General features: G+C 43.7%; 2 protein-coding genes across 3 annotated transcripts in view; one reads left to right on the forward strand and one right to left on the reverse strand.

Moving 5' to 3' along the window:
* The window catches only part of IDUA (alpha-L-iduronidase), a 48,467-nt gene extending 44,017 nt beyond the window's left edge, over positions 1-4,450 (reverse strand). The window contains exon 1 of one of the 2 annotated variants that reach the window (XR_009755251.1): positions 3,398-4,450. Coding sequence is in view for 1 of the 2 variants with exons in the window: in XM_061553107.1 (XP_061409091.1) it covers positions 3,398-3,540 (143 nt within the window). In the remaining variant the exon portion in view is untranslated. The remainder of the gene's footprint in view (positions 1-3,397) is intronic. The other variant, XM_061553107.1, reaches the window with a different exon arrangement.
* A 2,032-nt stretch (positions 4,451-6,482) lies between these two features.
* Positions 6,483-17,126, forward strand: LOC133343470 (protein regulator of cytokinesis 1-like). The gene is made up of 13 exons (XM_061553114.1): positions 6,483-6,657; positions 8,698-8,833; positions 9,389-9,511; positions 10,829-11,062; positions 11,194-11,372; positions 11,915-12,059; positions 12,162-12,309; positions 12,432-12,568; positions 13,811-13,906; positions 14,001-14,138; positions 14,279-14,377; positions 14,570-14,647; positions 15,613-17,126. The coding sequence occupies exons 1-13, from the start codon at positions 6,641-6,643 to the stop codon at positions 15,694-15,696; spliced, it is 1,614 nt and encodes a 537-aa protein (XP_061409098.1). The 5' UTR covers positions 6,483-6,640; the 3' UTR covers positions 15,697-17,126.
* Positions 17,127-17,372: the final 246 nt, after the last annotated feature.

Here is a 17,372-nt window from a genome sequence, read left to right on the forward strand (position 1 = left end):
GTCAACATCCCAGTCACCATCGATGAAGAGTTTCCATTGACTCGCCTCTCCTTGTCGTATTCGATATTTACGAGAGCGCCTTTGCGTAAGGGGTGTAATATATTCGAAGGGTCGCTATAATACAATCATTATACTTTTAGGAACCCACTGGTTCTACCAGCCCACAAGGGATTATTGTGTCAGTCCGTCGTGCAGGGAGGGGCTGAGTGGGGAGGGGCTGGTCACCCCGTGGTGCCCTTATAAAACTCAACGTTTAACCTACTCACGCCGGCTTGTGCCCGCCCTCACAGTCGGGCATATTTGCGGAATACACCACGCCGCCGTTGAGCCTGGCCATTGACAGAGCAACCCAACGTTCCTATCAGCTCCCTCCGCAGGAATGTGTTTTGGTTCCCCGTGGTGTGCAAGGGAATGAGGAATTGTGACTGCGATCGAGGAGGCCTACTTCGGTTTACGAAAGGGTAGGGGAAGGTCGGGATGAAGTGTCGGGGCGAGGAAGAGACTGGGCAATGTAGAAAAGGAACGCCGGTTTTTTTCTCTCGTCTGCATATGACTGTCAAAATAAAACGTGACAACTCTTTATGCACAGCGTCTTGAGATACGGTCGCAATTTGGACGCGATATCTAACCACATTGTGTTGTAATTGCAGTACAATTCAGGATATTTTATGCGACCCCTGTATTTCATCAGCACGCGTCAACATAACCATGAAGACAATCGAGACAACAACGTCTGACACTTTCTAACGTGTAACCAACTCCCAAAGGTCACGAGAAAACAGCTGGAGCAATCTCGGGTAGGACAATGTCCGCGTTCTCAGCAGAGGGCAGTATAGCAACATAGTTACGGGTACTTTGGTTTAAAGCGTCGGCTTTCGCGACCAATATCGTCCTTGATATGTTTTTTTTTGGGTTAGATCGGTACTTTGTCAGTTTCAGTTTCATTTATTTGGTATAGCCATGTGAGCCATTCGGCTCTTGAATCGGGTGCAACCGCAACCAACAAAAAACAAAAACATGAACAAGAAAACATCTTAAAGTGACTAAGCCCAAACAGAAAAATCCAGGAAAAATCTGCAAAGTCTTCCAGAAAAAAAGCACCGTACACCAACGCTGTGCAAAAATCCCAGTGGGATGCAAGTCAAACAACAACAACAACCACAAGACAACTTAGATTAAAGACATCATTTTAACTCCGTCATACAACAAACATGGCCAAACCAAAAAACTTTTCGAAATCACCAAAATAAAGCCATAAGCAATGTAACAGTGATCATAGGAACTGTGACCAAATTTTCACGGTTGGCTCAGTCTACGGCTCCTCTCCGCCTTTACCAAAGCACACTCAACCCTGACGAGCGCGGTGAAGTTTTAGTATAGCACGGGTCAAGTAACTCCCACGGCGTGCGAGGGGAGGAAGCCCTTCTTCTAACAGTGGGATGTCAAACGGGGCTCTACATTTACGCCGTACATTCAATACAATAGGCGTAACGTGTGTGTGTGTGGGACTGTCAGACACGTGCACAGTGCACTAATTGCGAATACTGCAGGGGGTTCGACATCGTGTGAAGAGAGACAACTTTTTGTTAGCAAATGTAGAGGCGGAATTCACGAACTGTCTTGCAGCAGTGGCAGCGATAAGTGCTTTTCATTTACAGTTACCCCACTCAAATAAGGGGGCATTTGAAGAAGCGACGCTTTTAGTTAAACGTTTCTGCATACATCATGGGACCTCCTTTGCCAGTACCAAAATATGATAATAGGCTTTCCCCTTTTTTTCTGGCAACAAAACAGGTGTTAACATGTTAAAACACCAAACTGAAACCTTTTACAAGGAATCATGTCTGCATTAACAACAATATTTGTGGTCAGAATGAAAACAAAAAACGCCTTTTGGCGTCCTCTGGTCTAACACCGTTTGAGACGAGGCTTCAAAGAAAGCTGTCTGGTGTGGACTAGTTTCAAAGACAATGCCTATATTATCAGAGTATAATCTTGATTTGAAGCTTTCGTGACTGCAGGAATCCATACTCTTTGGATCTTTTGGTAAAGTCACGTAGGTATAAAACATTTATTTGATAATTCTCTTTGGTTCTTTAGGTAAAGTCAATATTTTATACCTACGTGACTTTACCGAATTACCCAAAGAGAATTATCAGACAATCACAGTGTGTTTTTTGTTTGCATTCTGACCACAAATATTGTGGTTAATGTCGACATGATTCCTTGTAAAAGGTTTCAGTTTGGTGTTTAAACATCTTAACACGTGTTTTGTTGCCAGAAAAAAGGGGAAAACCTATTCTCAGGTCTCTGCATACACTTGCACGGTGTCCCACAAATCTCAATACACTTCAACGCTTTCCTCTGTAACGCATGGGAGTCACCGATTTCACAAAACACGTAAATATCATCCCCTGTTGAGAAATAATGAAGAGCACCTTCACCATCAGTGCGGTAAAGTGTTTATAAATCGATCACCCTGGGAAAGAAAGGCTCAACACAATTCCTTGCACGCCTGCCACCGCTGTCGGAATCGCCTCCACGAGATGGCAGCTCCAAACATCTCCCAGCGGGTATTTGGCCTACTCTTCCACGCTGGTCAGACATCTCGGAAGAGGTGGGTGTACCCACACTTTAACCCGACCACACTCGACCCGCCGATGGCCGATCGACTAAACTTGTGGTGTATATTCTAGATTTGAAGCTTTCGTGACTGCAAGGATTCACACTCTTAGGTTTTTTCAGGAAAGTCACGTAGGTAAAACATTTTAAATTAATAAAAGTAAAATAAAACAAATTAAAAAATTCACGACGTTTCGGAAGCAACACAAGCCTCCGTCTTCAGGTGGAACAGTCACAGCCACGACAGCTGTATCAAGTAACTTTACTTGATACAGCTGTCGTGGCTGTCGTGGCTGTGACGGTTCCACCTGAAGACGGAGGCTTGTGTTGCTTCCGAAACGTCGTGAATTTTTTAATTTGTTTTATTTTACTTTTATTAATTTAAAATGTTTTACCTACGTGACTTTCCTGAAAAAACCTAAGAGTTTGTGGTGTATATACCCATTTATGATGCTGCATGGGGGCACGTGAATGGCGAGGCATTCGTGAGACTTTCGAAGAAACATCGATTTCAATTGCCGCACCGGGAAATCGAACCACTCCACCCCCACCCCCTACCAAAACATTTGCAAATTTGTGCGGTTGTTGCAACATCGTTTCGAGTGACGAAGACAACGATGATTTTAGATTTGAAGCTTTCGTGACTGCAAGGGTCCATACTCTTTGGGGGTTTTTTTTACCGAAAAAGCCAAAAAGTAAAGACAACGATGGTAGCGGATGGATGGTGGAGGCGGTGTGTGTGGTTTGTGGTGGCGTTGTGGGTGAAACCACCAACCAGAATCCCGTGCTCGTCCAGAAGTGATGGAGGTGACCCGTGGTATTGGAGACGTCCACGGTCACGGACCGAGGTTGGCACGCGGTCGCGGCCGAGACGAGGCAGAGGGCGACCCACGCGAGTTGGCACCCACGGGCGTTCATCACGATCCCGATTGTGGCTCGTCACGTCGACTGGGGAAACTCGTGGCCGTCAGCTGTGCGTTTTTAAATCACGGTTGCAGTGCAGATGTCCAGAGGTATCCCACCCCCTCCTCCTCCTCCTCCTTCAAACGCCAAGCGGCCAGCAACACGCAGCACTATCCATATACATGTCCGATGTGGGTTTTTTTAAACAATAAAAACGGCAGTGTGTGCGTGAAACGGTCTGAAAGGCGCCTTACGAATGACGTGGAGTCTGTGTTACTTACACTTTATATATATGTCTAAATATACTTGACCGTAGTATTTGCCAGCTTAAAGGCAAATGTCGTCCAGGGGCGAAAGAATCCCATGAAATGACTGCATCACCACCGTGGTGCCACATTTATACCGGCATGGCTACATTCCATCCCTGGCAATCTCTAGACTTCAAGGCTTTCGAACTTGATATCCTACGGAGACAAGCGGCGAGTTTTATCCCCCCCCCCAAAAAAAAATGTTTGTTTTGATTTTAACCGTGCAATCACTGAACGCCGATCTTTAAAAAGCGCCCGCGGCGACACTGAGCGGACGTAAAAAAAAAAACACCGCGAGATGAAACAACAAACCCCTATAGGCTGCACCAGGGCACGTTAGGGTACGATAGTGGTTGATGGTGGTGGTGGTGGTGTTGGTGCGGTGTTGTGGCCAGGCCGGGATATTCACGAAGTCAACTCTCCTCTCTTTTGAAGCTACCCCTTGAACCCCGACTTGAACCGGACAGGATCTGGCTAAGGCTACTCCTGTATCCGGCCGTGGTGGTGGGAGGAGAGATGCGTAAAATTAGTGTGACTAACATGGAACATTGCGCTTAAGACTCGGTAAATTTGGGGGTGGCGCTTTTTGTGGTCACAAAAAACTGAGCAAGGGAACGAAAAATGAAAAGCTGCTGCCGGTGATGACTCGGATGTGGGGTCGGGGAGATTGAGATCGTGTCACTTTAGATGTATTATTGCTCGTGGGTAGTTGTGGGTATGTGGTCAGGATTAGCTATAGGGTTCGTGTTAGGACAGTACTTATACTGGTAGGAAACACCTAGTTCCACCAGCCCACAGGAGATTATTGTGTCCGTTCGTCGTGCATCCAAAAATGGGAGGGGTGGGGAGAGGCTGGGTGGGGAGGGTGGGGAGGGGAGGGGAGGGTGGGGAGGGGCTGGGAGGGGAGGGTGGGGAGGGGCTGGGTGGGGCTGGGTGGGGAGGGTGGGGAGGGGCTGGGTGGGGAGGGTGGGGAGGGGCTGGGTGGGGAGGGTGGGGAGGGGCTGGGAGGGGAGGGTGGGGAGGGGCTGGGTGGGGCTGGGTGGGGAAGGGAGGGTGGGGAGGGGATGGGTGGGGAGGGTGGGGAGGGGCTGGGAGGGGAGGGTGGGGAGGGGCTGGGTGGGGAGGGGAGGGTGGGGAGGGGCTGGGTGGGGAGGATGGGGCTGGGTGGGGGGTGGGAGGGGTGGGGCTGGGTGGGGAAGGGGCTGGTCACCCCGTGGTGCCCTTATAAAACTCAACGTGTAACCTACTCACGCAGGCTTGTGCCCGCCCCCACAGTCGGGCATATTTGCGGAATACACCACGCTGCCGTTGACCCTGCAGGCCATTGACCGAGCAACCCAACGTTCCTACCAGCTCCCTCCGCAGGAATGTGTTAATAATCGTCGTTGGTTTAGGGGTAATGCAAGCGAAGTGGCTGGTTGACTATTTGGTAAAGTTAGTCGCTGGTTATCTAGTTGGGTTAGTGGGGGTTGGTTTGCTAATCTGCTCTGCCCCCACAAATGTTTGGCCCACCTTGCAATGTGCGCGAACTTGCGTCTAAAACTGCGTTCATTTTATTAAGAATGTCCTACTTTAGTTCCTGAGGCACGGCTATAATGAAGTATGTAAGTTCAGGGTATTAAGTGACTGGTGAGCGACTATTGAGCTATATCTCAATTTTATAAAATTACCTCTTAAGTCAGCCTTAGGTTAACGACTACTCCAAACCTTACACGAATGAACACGAAGTGTATCAGTTTCGTAGAGACAACCCATGCACATCCCACCATGTATTTGTAAATAAAACAACGATCCATAACAACAGTATACATTTCGTCCCGCCATAGTAACGTGGAATTTTCAATGAAATTCTGACAAACTAATAAGAAGCAACCCACCCCAAAACCAACATTGGACTAACTTAACTTGACTCGGGTAGTGCCAAGATTTAATTTCATGCAACTCCAACACATTGAGTGAGGATAGACTGTTAAATTAAAGGGGTGATGGTGGTGGGGGGGTGGTAGGGGGGTGGTGGGGGGGTGAGAGGGTGGTGGTGGTGGGGGGGGGTGGGGTGGTGGTGGTGGGGGGTGGTGGTGGTGAGAGGGTGGTGGTGGTGGTGGGGGGGGTGTTGGGGGGGTGGTGGTAGGGGGTGGTAGGGGGTGGTGATAGGATGGTGGTGGTGATGTGGTGGGGGGTGGTAGTGGTGGGGGTGGTGGGGGGGTCGTAGTGGGGGGAGGGGTCGTAGTGGGGGGGAGCGGTGGTGCAGCGGTTAGCGCCGCTGCTCTACAAACCCGGCGTCCCGAGTTCGATTCCCGCTCACGGCCACCAACACCGGTGACGATTATCTGAACCGGTCCTGGGCCTCCCCTAGGTCGACTCGGCCTCAAATGAGTACCTGGTGCGGTGTGTTAAACATCGCCACTGGGAGAGACAAAGTCGTGGTTGCTGGCCACCCCACCCCCTCGTGTTCCGTACCAGCCTTCATAGGTGCGACTCGCTAACAGCACTTGCCCCAACAGTTTGTTAAGACTACACGGGGGGGGATCCTTGTCTTTTTTTGGTGGGGGGGGGGGTGTGAAGGAACAGCGGCATGACGTCATCGCGCGTGACGTCATGTTGGCAGAATAAAGTTCCGCGTTCGAACTAATGACGTCACGACGTCGCGATCCAATTGGAGGGGGCGGTGCGCGGACTTTGAATATTTTAAAAAATTCGTTGAGCGTGGAAGGTTGGAGTCGTGTTGGGAGTTTGTTTTATGTTCTTATCATCATCAAAAACATCAGCAGCAGTAGCAGCAGTAGTGGCAGCAACTCCCGGACTTAACAATGAGCACCAACGACAGGTAAACTCACACATGAGACCACCATGGCCCCCAAATGTTATTTTATCTGTTCCCTGCCGCGCGCGCTGTGCTTAATTATATTTAGTTTTTTTTTAATTGCAGTTCTCAACCGACTGCTCAACTGTCGCGTTTCATGTAGACATTGTTTTTATTGAGGTTATCTACTTTGAGGGGGTGTATATTGATGGTGTTCAATTTGAAATGTGGAACAAGGTGAGGTGGCACGAAACTCCACGGAAGGGGCCTTAACGTCTCCAATTCAAGACGCTGAGACTTGGAAAAGCGTGAATCCCACATGCTTTGAAAGTCACGTTATTAATGTGTACAACTAAAATAAAGTAGATATCTAAGGACGTTGTAACCGCTGATAATTTAGTAAAAGTAACCACCATCACTCCCAGCGATTTTTAGTTCAATTAATGGCCAAGGACTGCATTGTTCTTACCATGTGGTGAAGTACGGTCAATCAGAACCAGAATGTTAATTACTACAGAATGTTTAAACTTTTAACCAAGCCCATGAACGACATGGCGTGGGAGAGGCTTTAGGTTCTCTTATGGGTACATTTACACATTTTTATGTCTGTAAATTGGGATTACCACCACTATCGTGAAATATGCCCTCAGTTGGTTTACTTTTCTGTTGGGCTTCATATATTAAAAAGGACATTGAATTGCTTTTTAGTTAACATTACGTGAAAAAATGCGAGCATCGTCTTGCCACAGTTTCCATTTAAGAAGCAGGATAAACAATTCGAACCGAATCTTGTTTTTATTTGAATAAGATGAGTTTACGTTTTCCATGACGGATTTGGTAATGTTAAACGACCGCTACTGGGATCGTGTAGCTCATTCAATTATTACTGTGCTGCCACCAAAGATATTGGTTTTAAATCCAGCAAAAATAAGTCGTAGTCTTCACATTGGTGCACAGACACATACATTAATTTCACGAGAAATGCACATCGAACCATGCATGTAAAAATAAATTGCAGTTTTATAATTTATGGAAATTACGTGAAATTATATGCCAATGCTACATTTAAGTTGATCCGTGAACAGAAACAATACAAACGAATATTTAACAATGATATAAAACACGTAATTCGTATTTCATTAAATTTTATTGCAACCCTCAATTATTACGATTTATCAGTTGGCTGTGGAGATACATTATGATACATGGTTTTATTTTGTGTGTGTGGCTGATGTGGAAGGGGTGGCTCAGTGGCTAGTGACTGGGCTGGGGCCACCAGAGTTTAATTCCCGGCTAACAACTGTGACATATCTGAACCAATTCCGGGCCTCCCCCAATCTAACACATCCCAAATTGAGTGATGCCGTGCGTAAACATCATCACCGAGGAGACAACGGCAGCTGGGTTTGGTGCTGGACACACCACCCCCTCGTCGGCCGTGCTGGCTTTTCTAGGCACTCACTAACAGCATGTTAAGGGTATACTTGAAAGGATCTTTCTTTGTCTTTATGTAGTGATATCGCAGGATGTCACTGGGTAATAATGCCGCCCCTAGAGGGGCTCTGAGCGCTGAGTGAGAGCGCCAGCCCTACAGGATAGGGTGTGGGAGTGCCGGCCAGAGGAACGGGCTTACTCTAGGCCATGGCACTCCGGTTGACCCGAGAGGACACGTGACCGGTTAAGTCTACAAAGGTCCCCGATTGGGGGCTAGGGGTGGTCACGTTGTCTGGGTGGAGATCCTGCTCGTGGCCAGGGACAGAGCCAGCCACGCCGCAGAGGATATAAGCCGGGTCTCCCAGAGGGACCGGCGCTGTTGTTCATCCTGAAGAAACCTTCGTCTACGTTCTACATCCTACAGAGTCTCCAACACGTGGACTGGGACCCAAGCTGTGGTCCGGTCCGTTGTAGCTAGTTACGGTGTGATTAACGTAGTTAGCCTGGTGGTCACCACCATATGTTGTTTTTCTGTAAACGGGTAGTTACCCCGTGTGTTGGTGTTAATAATTGTGTTGCCTCCGAAGAGTGGGTCTGCGACTCAGTTGAACTCACCACATTTGTGTGTAGCAGTAACATGCTGAAGCAAGGCTTACAAGAGTATGTGATGAATGCCCTGAACCGGCTGCAAGCCGTGTGGGAGGACCTCGGCATCGTGGAGGTCCAGCGGGAGGAGAGAATAAAGAAGGCCAAGGACCTAGTGGAGGTGAGGACCTAGTGGAAGTCATGACAATAAAAGCATTTTTTTAAATTGTAGCTGGATGGTATGGGATTGTGGTGTATGTTAAATCATATTTTTGTCCGCCAAAATTAATTCAAGACAACTAACTTCCCACTGCCATAGCCAAGTCACCCTAAGTGAATCCAACCTTATATTTCCGAAGCTAAGCAGAGGTGGACTATATTTTAAATAAGTTCTACATACATGCATTAGTTCTCATGCTTGAGCATGAGGGTTTTGCCAGGTATTGTAGGCACGAGGCTGTAAGGTGGCCAGGATATGGCAGTTTTGAGTGTTATCCCAATGAGCCTGGGTTTTCACCAGTTACTCCAGTTTCCTCCCACGTTACAAACAATTATGGTCGTGGCTAAATTCCAAATCCAAGGCCCTCGTGAAAAAGTATTGAGACTCGGCGTGGCATTCGTGGCTAAACAACTCATTTTTGTGACATTTGGCAAATATTTGATACACAAGCAAAACTTAAAAGTCCTCGAATAACAAACATTTAACTTGCATTGCTTTTACGTTTGTGCTGCACAGCAATTGATGGAGCAAATGATTGCAGAAGAAGAGGACTTAAGGGAAAGTGTAGAGGAGAGGATTCATGAGCATATGAGCAACATTCAAGAACTCTGCAAAGAGCTGACTTTGCCAGCATATGAGGTATGCTGGGAGCACGTATTATGAATTCTAAACTAACAGCAAAGGTTTTAAAGTCATGTTAAATGGGAATTGATTGTCATGTCTGCAAAATAACAATGCAAGTAAGCCCATATCGGTGCATTTGTTTTATTTCTGTTGAAATGTGCTTTTACACTTACATTGGCTAAACAATCACTCAGATGTATGTGATTTAGTGATGATGGAATAAAAAAAAAATCATAGTTTAATGCTACTAATTGGAAAACGCAGCATTTGAACCTTATGGCAATACCCTCGCATAATGTCCGTGATGCAGTCATTTTTAGTCTGTTGATTGTCGGCGATGCGGCAATCGACTCATCTCGACGAGCTGTACACGATGCGCTACGGTGCATACGAGCGTTCAGGGTTTCAGCGCAATCGTCCTCGCTGCGTTTCGACATCGCGGAGTAGCACTGATTTCGGATTGATTGGTACCCCAGTCGTGGAGTTAAGTACACCCCTGGAAAAAATAGTGTCCCAGAAATCAAATATGCAATTGCCTTGGCAATTAAAGTGACCAGTTTCTCTGGGTGAAATTCAACTAGAGTATAGATTACATTTAATTATGTGCTCTGCAAAGCCATTGCCAAGACTGGTATGTACAACTGTTTTCTATATTGTGCTTTATTCAATATTGAGTTAATTTTTAAGAAGCGTTTTAATATGCATTCGCATAAATGTTTAATTGTGTTTATTAAATGCCGTAACATACTTGGTTTAATTTCAGTGCAAATATCAATTATATGCAGGCATGGATTATGGCAATGACTTAGTATTCATGGTGGAATGAACATTTAATTCATGCTTTGTAAGGTCTGATGGATAAATAGAAAACAATGCATACATTAAACCTAACACTCATGAATGCAACATGTTATCCATGTGTTTTGTTTTCTGCTGATTTAAAAATATCAATCCAAACAATACGGAATAATGTCGCATATTAAACTCGCTGGGAACTGATTTATGTGAAAAAGTCATATGTGTCATAAGTGCAAACTGTTTTAAACACGGGAAAATGTTTGACTTTACTTGAGGTGTAAGAAATAATTTCCGAAGATGAGGAACACATTACTACTATATGAAAATGTATTCATGAGCACATGTGGAAAATAACAGCACCATGCACAAACAATGTTCTGGGTCTGGTCAGTCATTTGGCCAGAATGAATATGTGATGTGCTGTATTTCAATCTTTTAGTCAACCACTTACAGCAGTGGCTTGCATGATTATGGTCTTGTAAGTAGAATAATGTGCTACGTTCTCGTGAGCATTTTTTTATGAATTCATTTCAGCTGATGGAGGAGTACCTTGTGCTGCAGCTTGAGAGCCACTTGCGGCAGAAATTGCAGCAGCTGAGAGCGAAGAAGGCGGAGCGGCTTTCTGTGCTGCAGGAGCTTGAGCATCAGCAGGCTATGCTGACCAAGGCCCTGTGCGTATCCTCTCACCCCAAGCCAGCCGGGTCCGTGCCCACGGAAGACGAACTCAATACTCTACGTCATTACGTTGATGGCCTGGAGCTGCAAAAGGTCACTTGTTTTCCAGGCCAGGTTTTCATACTTTGCATTGAAATCAATGTGTATTCGTGACAGGCTGATGTAGTATTCAATGTATCATTTACTTTGTGTTCAATGTTGTTTTTGGATTTGTTTTCCTACAGAACAGTAACTACAAGGTGTTTGTGGCCTACAAGGAGCAGATTGAAGCGTACTTTCAAATTCTAGGTGTTGGCCCTGAAACGGAGTTTGAGAGGGAGGTGATTTTCAACAATGAGAAGTTGTGTCTCTCAGATGACAGACTTTTGAAAGTTGAAGAGCTTCTCAAAGAGGTGGTGGTCAGGCCTGAGCATTTTTGTTGTTGTCATTTTTGGTTTTGTTTATAGTATGGAATAGAAAATATAAAAAAAACATCAACATTTTTTCCATAAAAGGTTTTTTGGGTTATAACATGTAAATATACGTCGTTAAAACCCGCCACCACCCGAAAGCCAACTAGTAAGGGTTGTCACGTAAACAGAACATGCCAATTCGTCACTAGTACAGCACGCCGGTGTGTTGGAGAGCCAAGCCACAACATTTACAATCTGAGTACGACATTTCGCCAGTACTTACAACTAGCTTCATCAGGCAACAGCCAGATTTGTAAATGTTGTGGCTTGGCTCTCCAACACACCGGTGTGCTGAACTAGTGACGAATTGGCCCGTTCTGTTTACGTGACATCCTTTACTAGTTGGCTGTGTCGGGTGGTGGCGGGTTTTAACGACAAATTTATATATTTATGCGATCTAACCCAAAAAACCTCTTATGGATGATATTGGTCGCGAAAGCCCACGTGTTAAACCAACTAACATCCAAATTTTTGGTTCCTTTTTCAGGTGCAGTTTAAAAAAAGAAAAATCTGAGGCAACGTGCCAAAGGCTACGCTCGGAATTGGAAGCAATGTGGAATCTTTTGCAGGTGCCTGAAAATGAGCGAAACGAGTTTGCTGCAAAAACGCAGAGCTACCAAAAATCAGTGGAGGAAGCTGTAAGCAGTGTGCGAACGAAACACATTTTTTCTGCCATGTGTTGATTGATACATATTTTTCACAATTAACTGTTTCTAACTACACTTATTTTGTTTTACTAGCTGACTTCCGAATTGAAGAGACTAGCACAGGTGAGGAAAGACAACATAAAGTGGCTAATTATACCTGTCCGGAATGAAATTGAGGACTACTGGGGGAAGTCGTACTATGGGCAAGAGCAGAGAATGGCATTTTCCCCATTCTATAATGGTAAGCATACACTCACTGCTTATTTTACAATATGGAAATCTCTGGTCCGGTAATTTCTTATTACCCTTATTCTGTTAAATGTCATATTTCCATTTTCTTTCTCCTAAACGTCCTTTCCACAGATGAATACACTGAAGACTTACTTGTGGAGCACGAGAGAGAGTTGGAGCGCATGAAGGGCTATTATGATCAGTACTGTAAACTTTTCTCCCACGTTGCAAAATGGCAACAAAGCTGGAAGATGTTTCTAGAGTTTGAGGTGACATGATATGCGACATCATTTTCAACATCCTTTTAAAAAATTTCCAACTAGGGTTGAAAGCATTAATGCATTATCTGTCTGTCTAACACGGGATCATGATAACTTTCGTAAATATGATCTAATGAACACAACTTTCTTTTGTTGCTATGAGGGATGTGCTATATAGAGAACTAGACAAATTGATCAGAGGGTTGCCTAAGACTTGGTGATGAAAACCAACGCTAAAAGGATAAACTTTGGCCAAGTCGATAACATCATGCACTTAACCTCCCCTCAATGACATTATGATGTGTGATTTCATCTCCTATAGTCCTACATGTGCCATGTGATGTCATTATTGTACAACTTAGAATATCTTTATTTAAAGCTTTCGTGACTGCAGGAATCCATATTCTTTGGGTCTTTCGGTAAAGTTACGTAGATAGGTTCAAATAAAATAACAAACCCACTGGCTATCAACAAAGATTCGTTCATGAAGCCATCCATATATATAGACAGACACAATTTCAATCGAAGATGGGTATAACCTGAGAAATCATTGGAAGGACGTTATCAACTAGTTTAAGTCATAACTAGCTGTGATATTCCCATCCTACCACCTTCCGTTGTTAGTTATTTTCGGCTCTCTGATTTTACATTAACAGGTAAAATTTCTCACCCGAACACAGCCACCTTGCTCACTGAGCTCGAGATTTTTGCTTTGCGATGTGCCATTAACATGCTAATCTCTCACATTAACATGCTAATCTCTCACATTAACATGCCCACCTCAGGGTACCCGCCGTGGAGGCCTCTCAACGATCTCACATTATCATGATAATTTTTACTGGGCAGCCCTTTGATTGGTGAGAAAACCCACCACCGTTACGGTCGCTGCCCACCACTTACATTAACATTGGCTGCTGACATTTGGGCTACGCCCATTTCAAACCTTTATGCACAGTTTACCTTTAGAAGCTAACCCCCTCTTCCTGATGACGAACGCTTGTGTTGCGATCGAAACGTCGTAGTTTTTTTGTTTTGTTATTTCCTTTGAACCTATCTTCGTGACTTTACTGAAAAACCCAAAGAATATAGCTTAGAATATATCACTAGTATTGCTAATTACTGAGAATAAATGCATATTCTGAAGTGTTACAAAAACCATGAATATGCATAACTGTTCGTCCTTGTTTCAAATACAAACCTACTAACAATACTTATACATCTTAAGCTTAAGTGTCTTCTCTTGTTGAACAGCGAAAAGCAGCAGATCCAAATCGATTTGCTAACCGTGGAGGGAATCTACTTAAAGAAGAGAAGGAAAGAGCTAAACTGCAGAAAATGCTTCCCAAGGTACAGTTCCAAAAATGCACAATAGTCATGTGCCGCATGAGCGTGGCATTGTGTGAGGAGACCGCTTGTTGAGTGTGCTGTGGTACATTTACAGCTGGAGGAGGAGCTGGCAATGCAAATTGGGGAATGGGAGGAAGCCCAGGGCTGCAAGTTTCTCGTTGACGGATGCAACTTTCTGGCATACATCTCCATGCAGCATGAGAGGAACAAAGAGCGAGAGAAGCAGGAGAGGGTACGTGATTAAAAGTAGTTTGAGCATTGTTTATGCTTGTGCAAGGGCATACTTTAAACACGATTCACTCTTTAATTAACCAATGAGGTCAGTTTTATTTTGTATCTGTCCACTGACACTGGGAATGCTGTTCCTTTCAGCAATTGAGGAAAGACAAATCGGAAGATGTAAACAACACGACAAGAACTGCACAGAAACGACCATTTATTGGCACCCCTCTTGTCAGCAAAATCAGAAAGGTAATCTATAGCCTGTGCACTCGGATATACAGCAAAATATGATCAGCTTGTATGTGCTGATATTTTGTTGAATGTAATAAACGTGTCACTTGGTCAACAAGAGCAAAGGTATGCGTAAGGAAGAATGTCTCCTTAAATCTAAAATGTTGACGTGATTCCACCTAAAAATAAGCCTTTTTTTTCTTCTTCCAGTTGAACCCAACTCCAACTGGAACAACACCAACCCTTGCTGACCCCACTGCTCGCAAGCCTTATTTGTCTGCCACAAGGGTCCGTAGAATACATCTGTCTTGTGTTGTCATATTTAGAGAAGACAATATAAATATATTCAAGTTACTGTACTTCAATGCAATGTCCTGTTTAGTTTACATGCTATATCATACAATTGTCATTCATGGCCAATGCTTTTATCTTTTCACGTGTGTTTTTTGTATTGATCGCTAACACTTAAACTGTTCAATTTATTTCCAGCTAGGGTGTGAATATTTCACAATTTTTCTAACATTTTTCATTGCACTGCCGGATGACAGTTTACCCAGCTGTGTCAATCATGGGAGTTTTTGACTTTACTTCACAACACTAGTCAATCGGGGTTAGTGAAAGGAAGATGTGGGGGTCTTGCAGGAGCCGGTTGAGAACTTAAGGATTCATAGCAGAGTGGGCTAACCACTGTTTCCTTTGTGAGTGTACATCATTTTCACTTCATGGTGTGCATTTAATAGGCTGTTTTACTTAAAAGTTCCTCAGTTTCCTGATAAAATAGTTTGAACCTAATGTGTTAATTTTGCTTTGATTACGGTGTGCAGTTTCGATTTAAAGCTTTCGTGACTGCAGGGATTCATCTTCTTGGTTCTTTCGGTAAAGTCACGTAGAAGGGAAGTAATAAAGTAATAAAAATAAAACATAATAAAATCAAATAATTCTCACGACGTTTCGGCTACAACGCAAGCAGCCGTCTTCAGGTGAAGAATGAGACACTGCCAAGCTAGGAGCTGCTTGCGTTGTAGCCGAAACGTCGTGAGAATTATTTGATTTTATTATGTTTTATTTTTATTATTTTATTACTTCCCTTCTACGTGACTGTACGGTGTGCAGCATGAGCAAGTGCAGCCAAATCCATTACTGTACTGCACTTCTATGCCTCTGGTCCATCCCTCATTATCTGCAGAGTGTGATAAGACCCTTATCCAGCAGTGGATTCACATGTAATGTATTTATGTTGCGTGTTGATTTAGGCCCAAGCCAAACCACGGCTTGGATCGCAGTCTCAACGCCCCTTGCAGAAAGATCAAAATAAAGAGAACGCCATCGCACCATGATGGTCACCAGAATCCCACCTGGACTTTGCCTCCAGTGTCACCCTGGATGCTCTTGCCAATAGGTCCAGCCAGCTCTGCCTGCTCTTGTGACGTTTTTATACGGCTTTTTACGCTTCAAAAAAGGATTACTTACCATATTCTATACCACAAACTTGCATAGTTAAGGAGCACTTATTTACAATTGTGCTTCTTGCATTTTTATACAATAATAATATACACGTGTAGATTGGTAAATGTGTAATGTTTTGACTATTATTGGGAAAGAGGAGTTTGCTAACCACCTATTTGTAATGGTTTATCAACGTGTTACAAATCAACCTCCGGTTCTGTACTATTTTTGGACTTGAGATCTTCAAACATGTATTATGAACAGTTTATATATGATTTTAAAATGTATGAAAAAGTACGCCATTTCTACATAGTAATTTTTTTTCATGTTTAAAATGAATTGTTCTGCCATTATGCAATTAAAGGGACTATGTTTGTTTGTAGTGTGGATTTTTACTTGTATTTAGTGGTTTCAAACACCAGAGGGACCCCTCGCACAAGTGTCTCTGTTGTACTGTAAAGCAAAAATGAATGTACGTCATTCTTGCAAAGCTTTTTTTTAACTTAAAATTAAACATTCTCATCAACTACAATCTACCACACCGCTGTATTTATAATGTTACACATTGTTACGGTAAACAAAGTTATTTTTTTATATTGGAGTGTGAACCTAGGCTTTGTGAAACTTTAAGACAGGACATGCCAAGACTTAAAATACTGTTACCTGCTGTTGTATAGTCTTTTTAAATATGTATATCACTGCACATTAAATGTTGGCTTGTATCATTTATAAGTCTCATGCAATAACTCTTAAGTGCATTATGCAGTAATTAAACATTTATGCATTAATTTGACATCACAAGGTGATGTATGTGCAGTTAAAATTTAATTGGAATTGGCTGCCATTTAATATATGTTGGTAAAAAAAATTCTACAGCATCACTTAACTTGATTAGGGAGCATCCTGGTTGAAATTCGAGTAACGCAGTGCTGCACATGAGATAAATTATTCAATTAAGCCCATGCGCTGGTGTACTTAATGATACAATGACCATTGAGCAGCGTTGGCAAAGAAAAGTAGAATTGTTTTTAAAACGAATATGCAAGTTATCAACAATTAGTTTGGGAATGAGTGCTTTTTAGCTGGTTAATAATAAAACATCTTTAACATACCGTAAATGTTACATGAGCAAACAGGATTTTGTTTTATTTTTGAGTAAATATACTTTTGCAAGTGCCCTCTTTTCTAGCACGTCTTGCATTGTCTTCAGCGTTACGGTTTACAGCTCCGCGCGCGTTCATTTTAACTTAATATCACTGAATACTTCGTATCCATGGTGCAGATTATTCTGTGGGTGAAAATAAAGTTTGAAGCTGTGGAATGTGGTGGCGTCATTGTTCGTTTCATCAGTCTTCCTGCTGGTCCTGTGGCGCAGCGATGTGGATATAAATCACTTCTACATTGCTGTGCCGCTTTATCTTCCTGTTTCGCATGTAAGGCATAATTGTCCTGCTTTTGACGAGCATTGGCCAAATAAATGAACCTGCATTCAGAACGTTGTACGTGTGCTTTCTATAGCCAATGGTTATAATTGTTAACGCTGTTCAACCCGTGGAAGGCAAGTCTG

This window comes from Lethenteron reissneri, chromosome 17, assembly GCF_015708825.2.
Source record: "Lethenteron reissneri isolate LAM-NWPU_2019-01 chromosome 17, ASM1570882v1, whole genome shotgun sequence".
In the NCBI taxonomy this organism is placed as follows: domain Eukaryota; kingdom Metazoa; phylum Chordata; class Hyperoartia; order Petromyzontiformes; family Petromyzontidae; genus Lethenteron; species Lethenteron reissneri.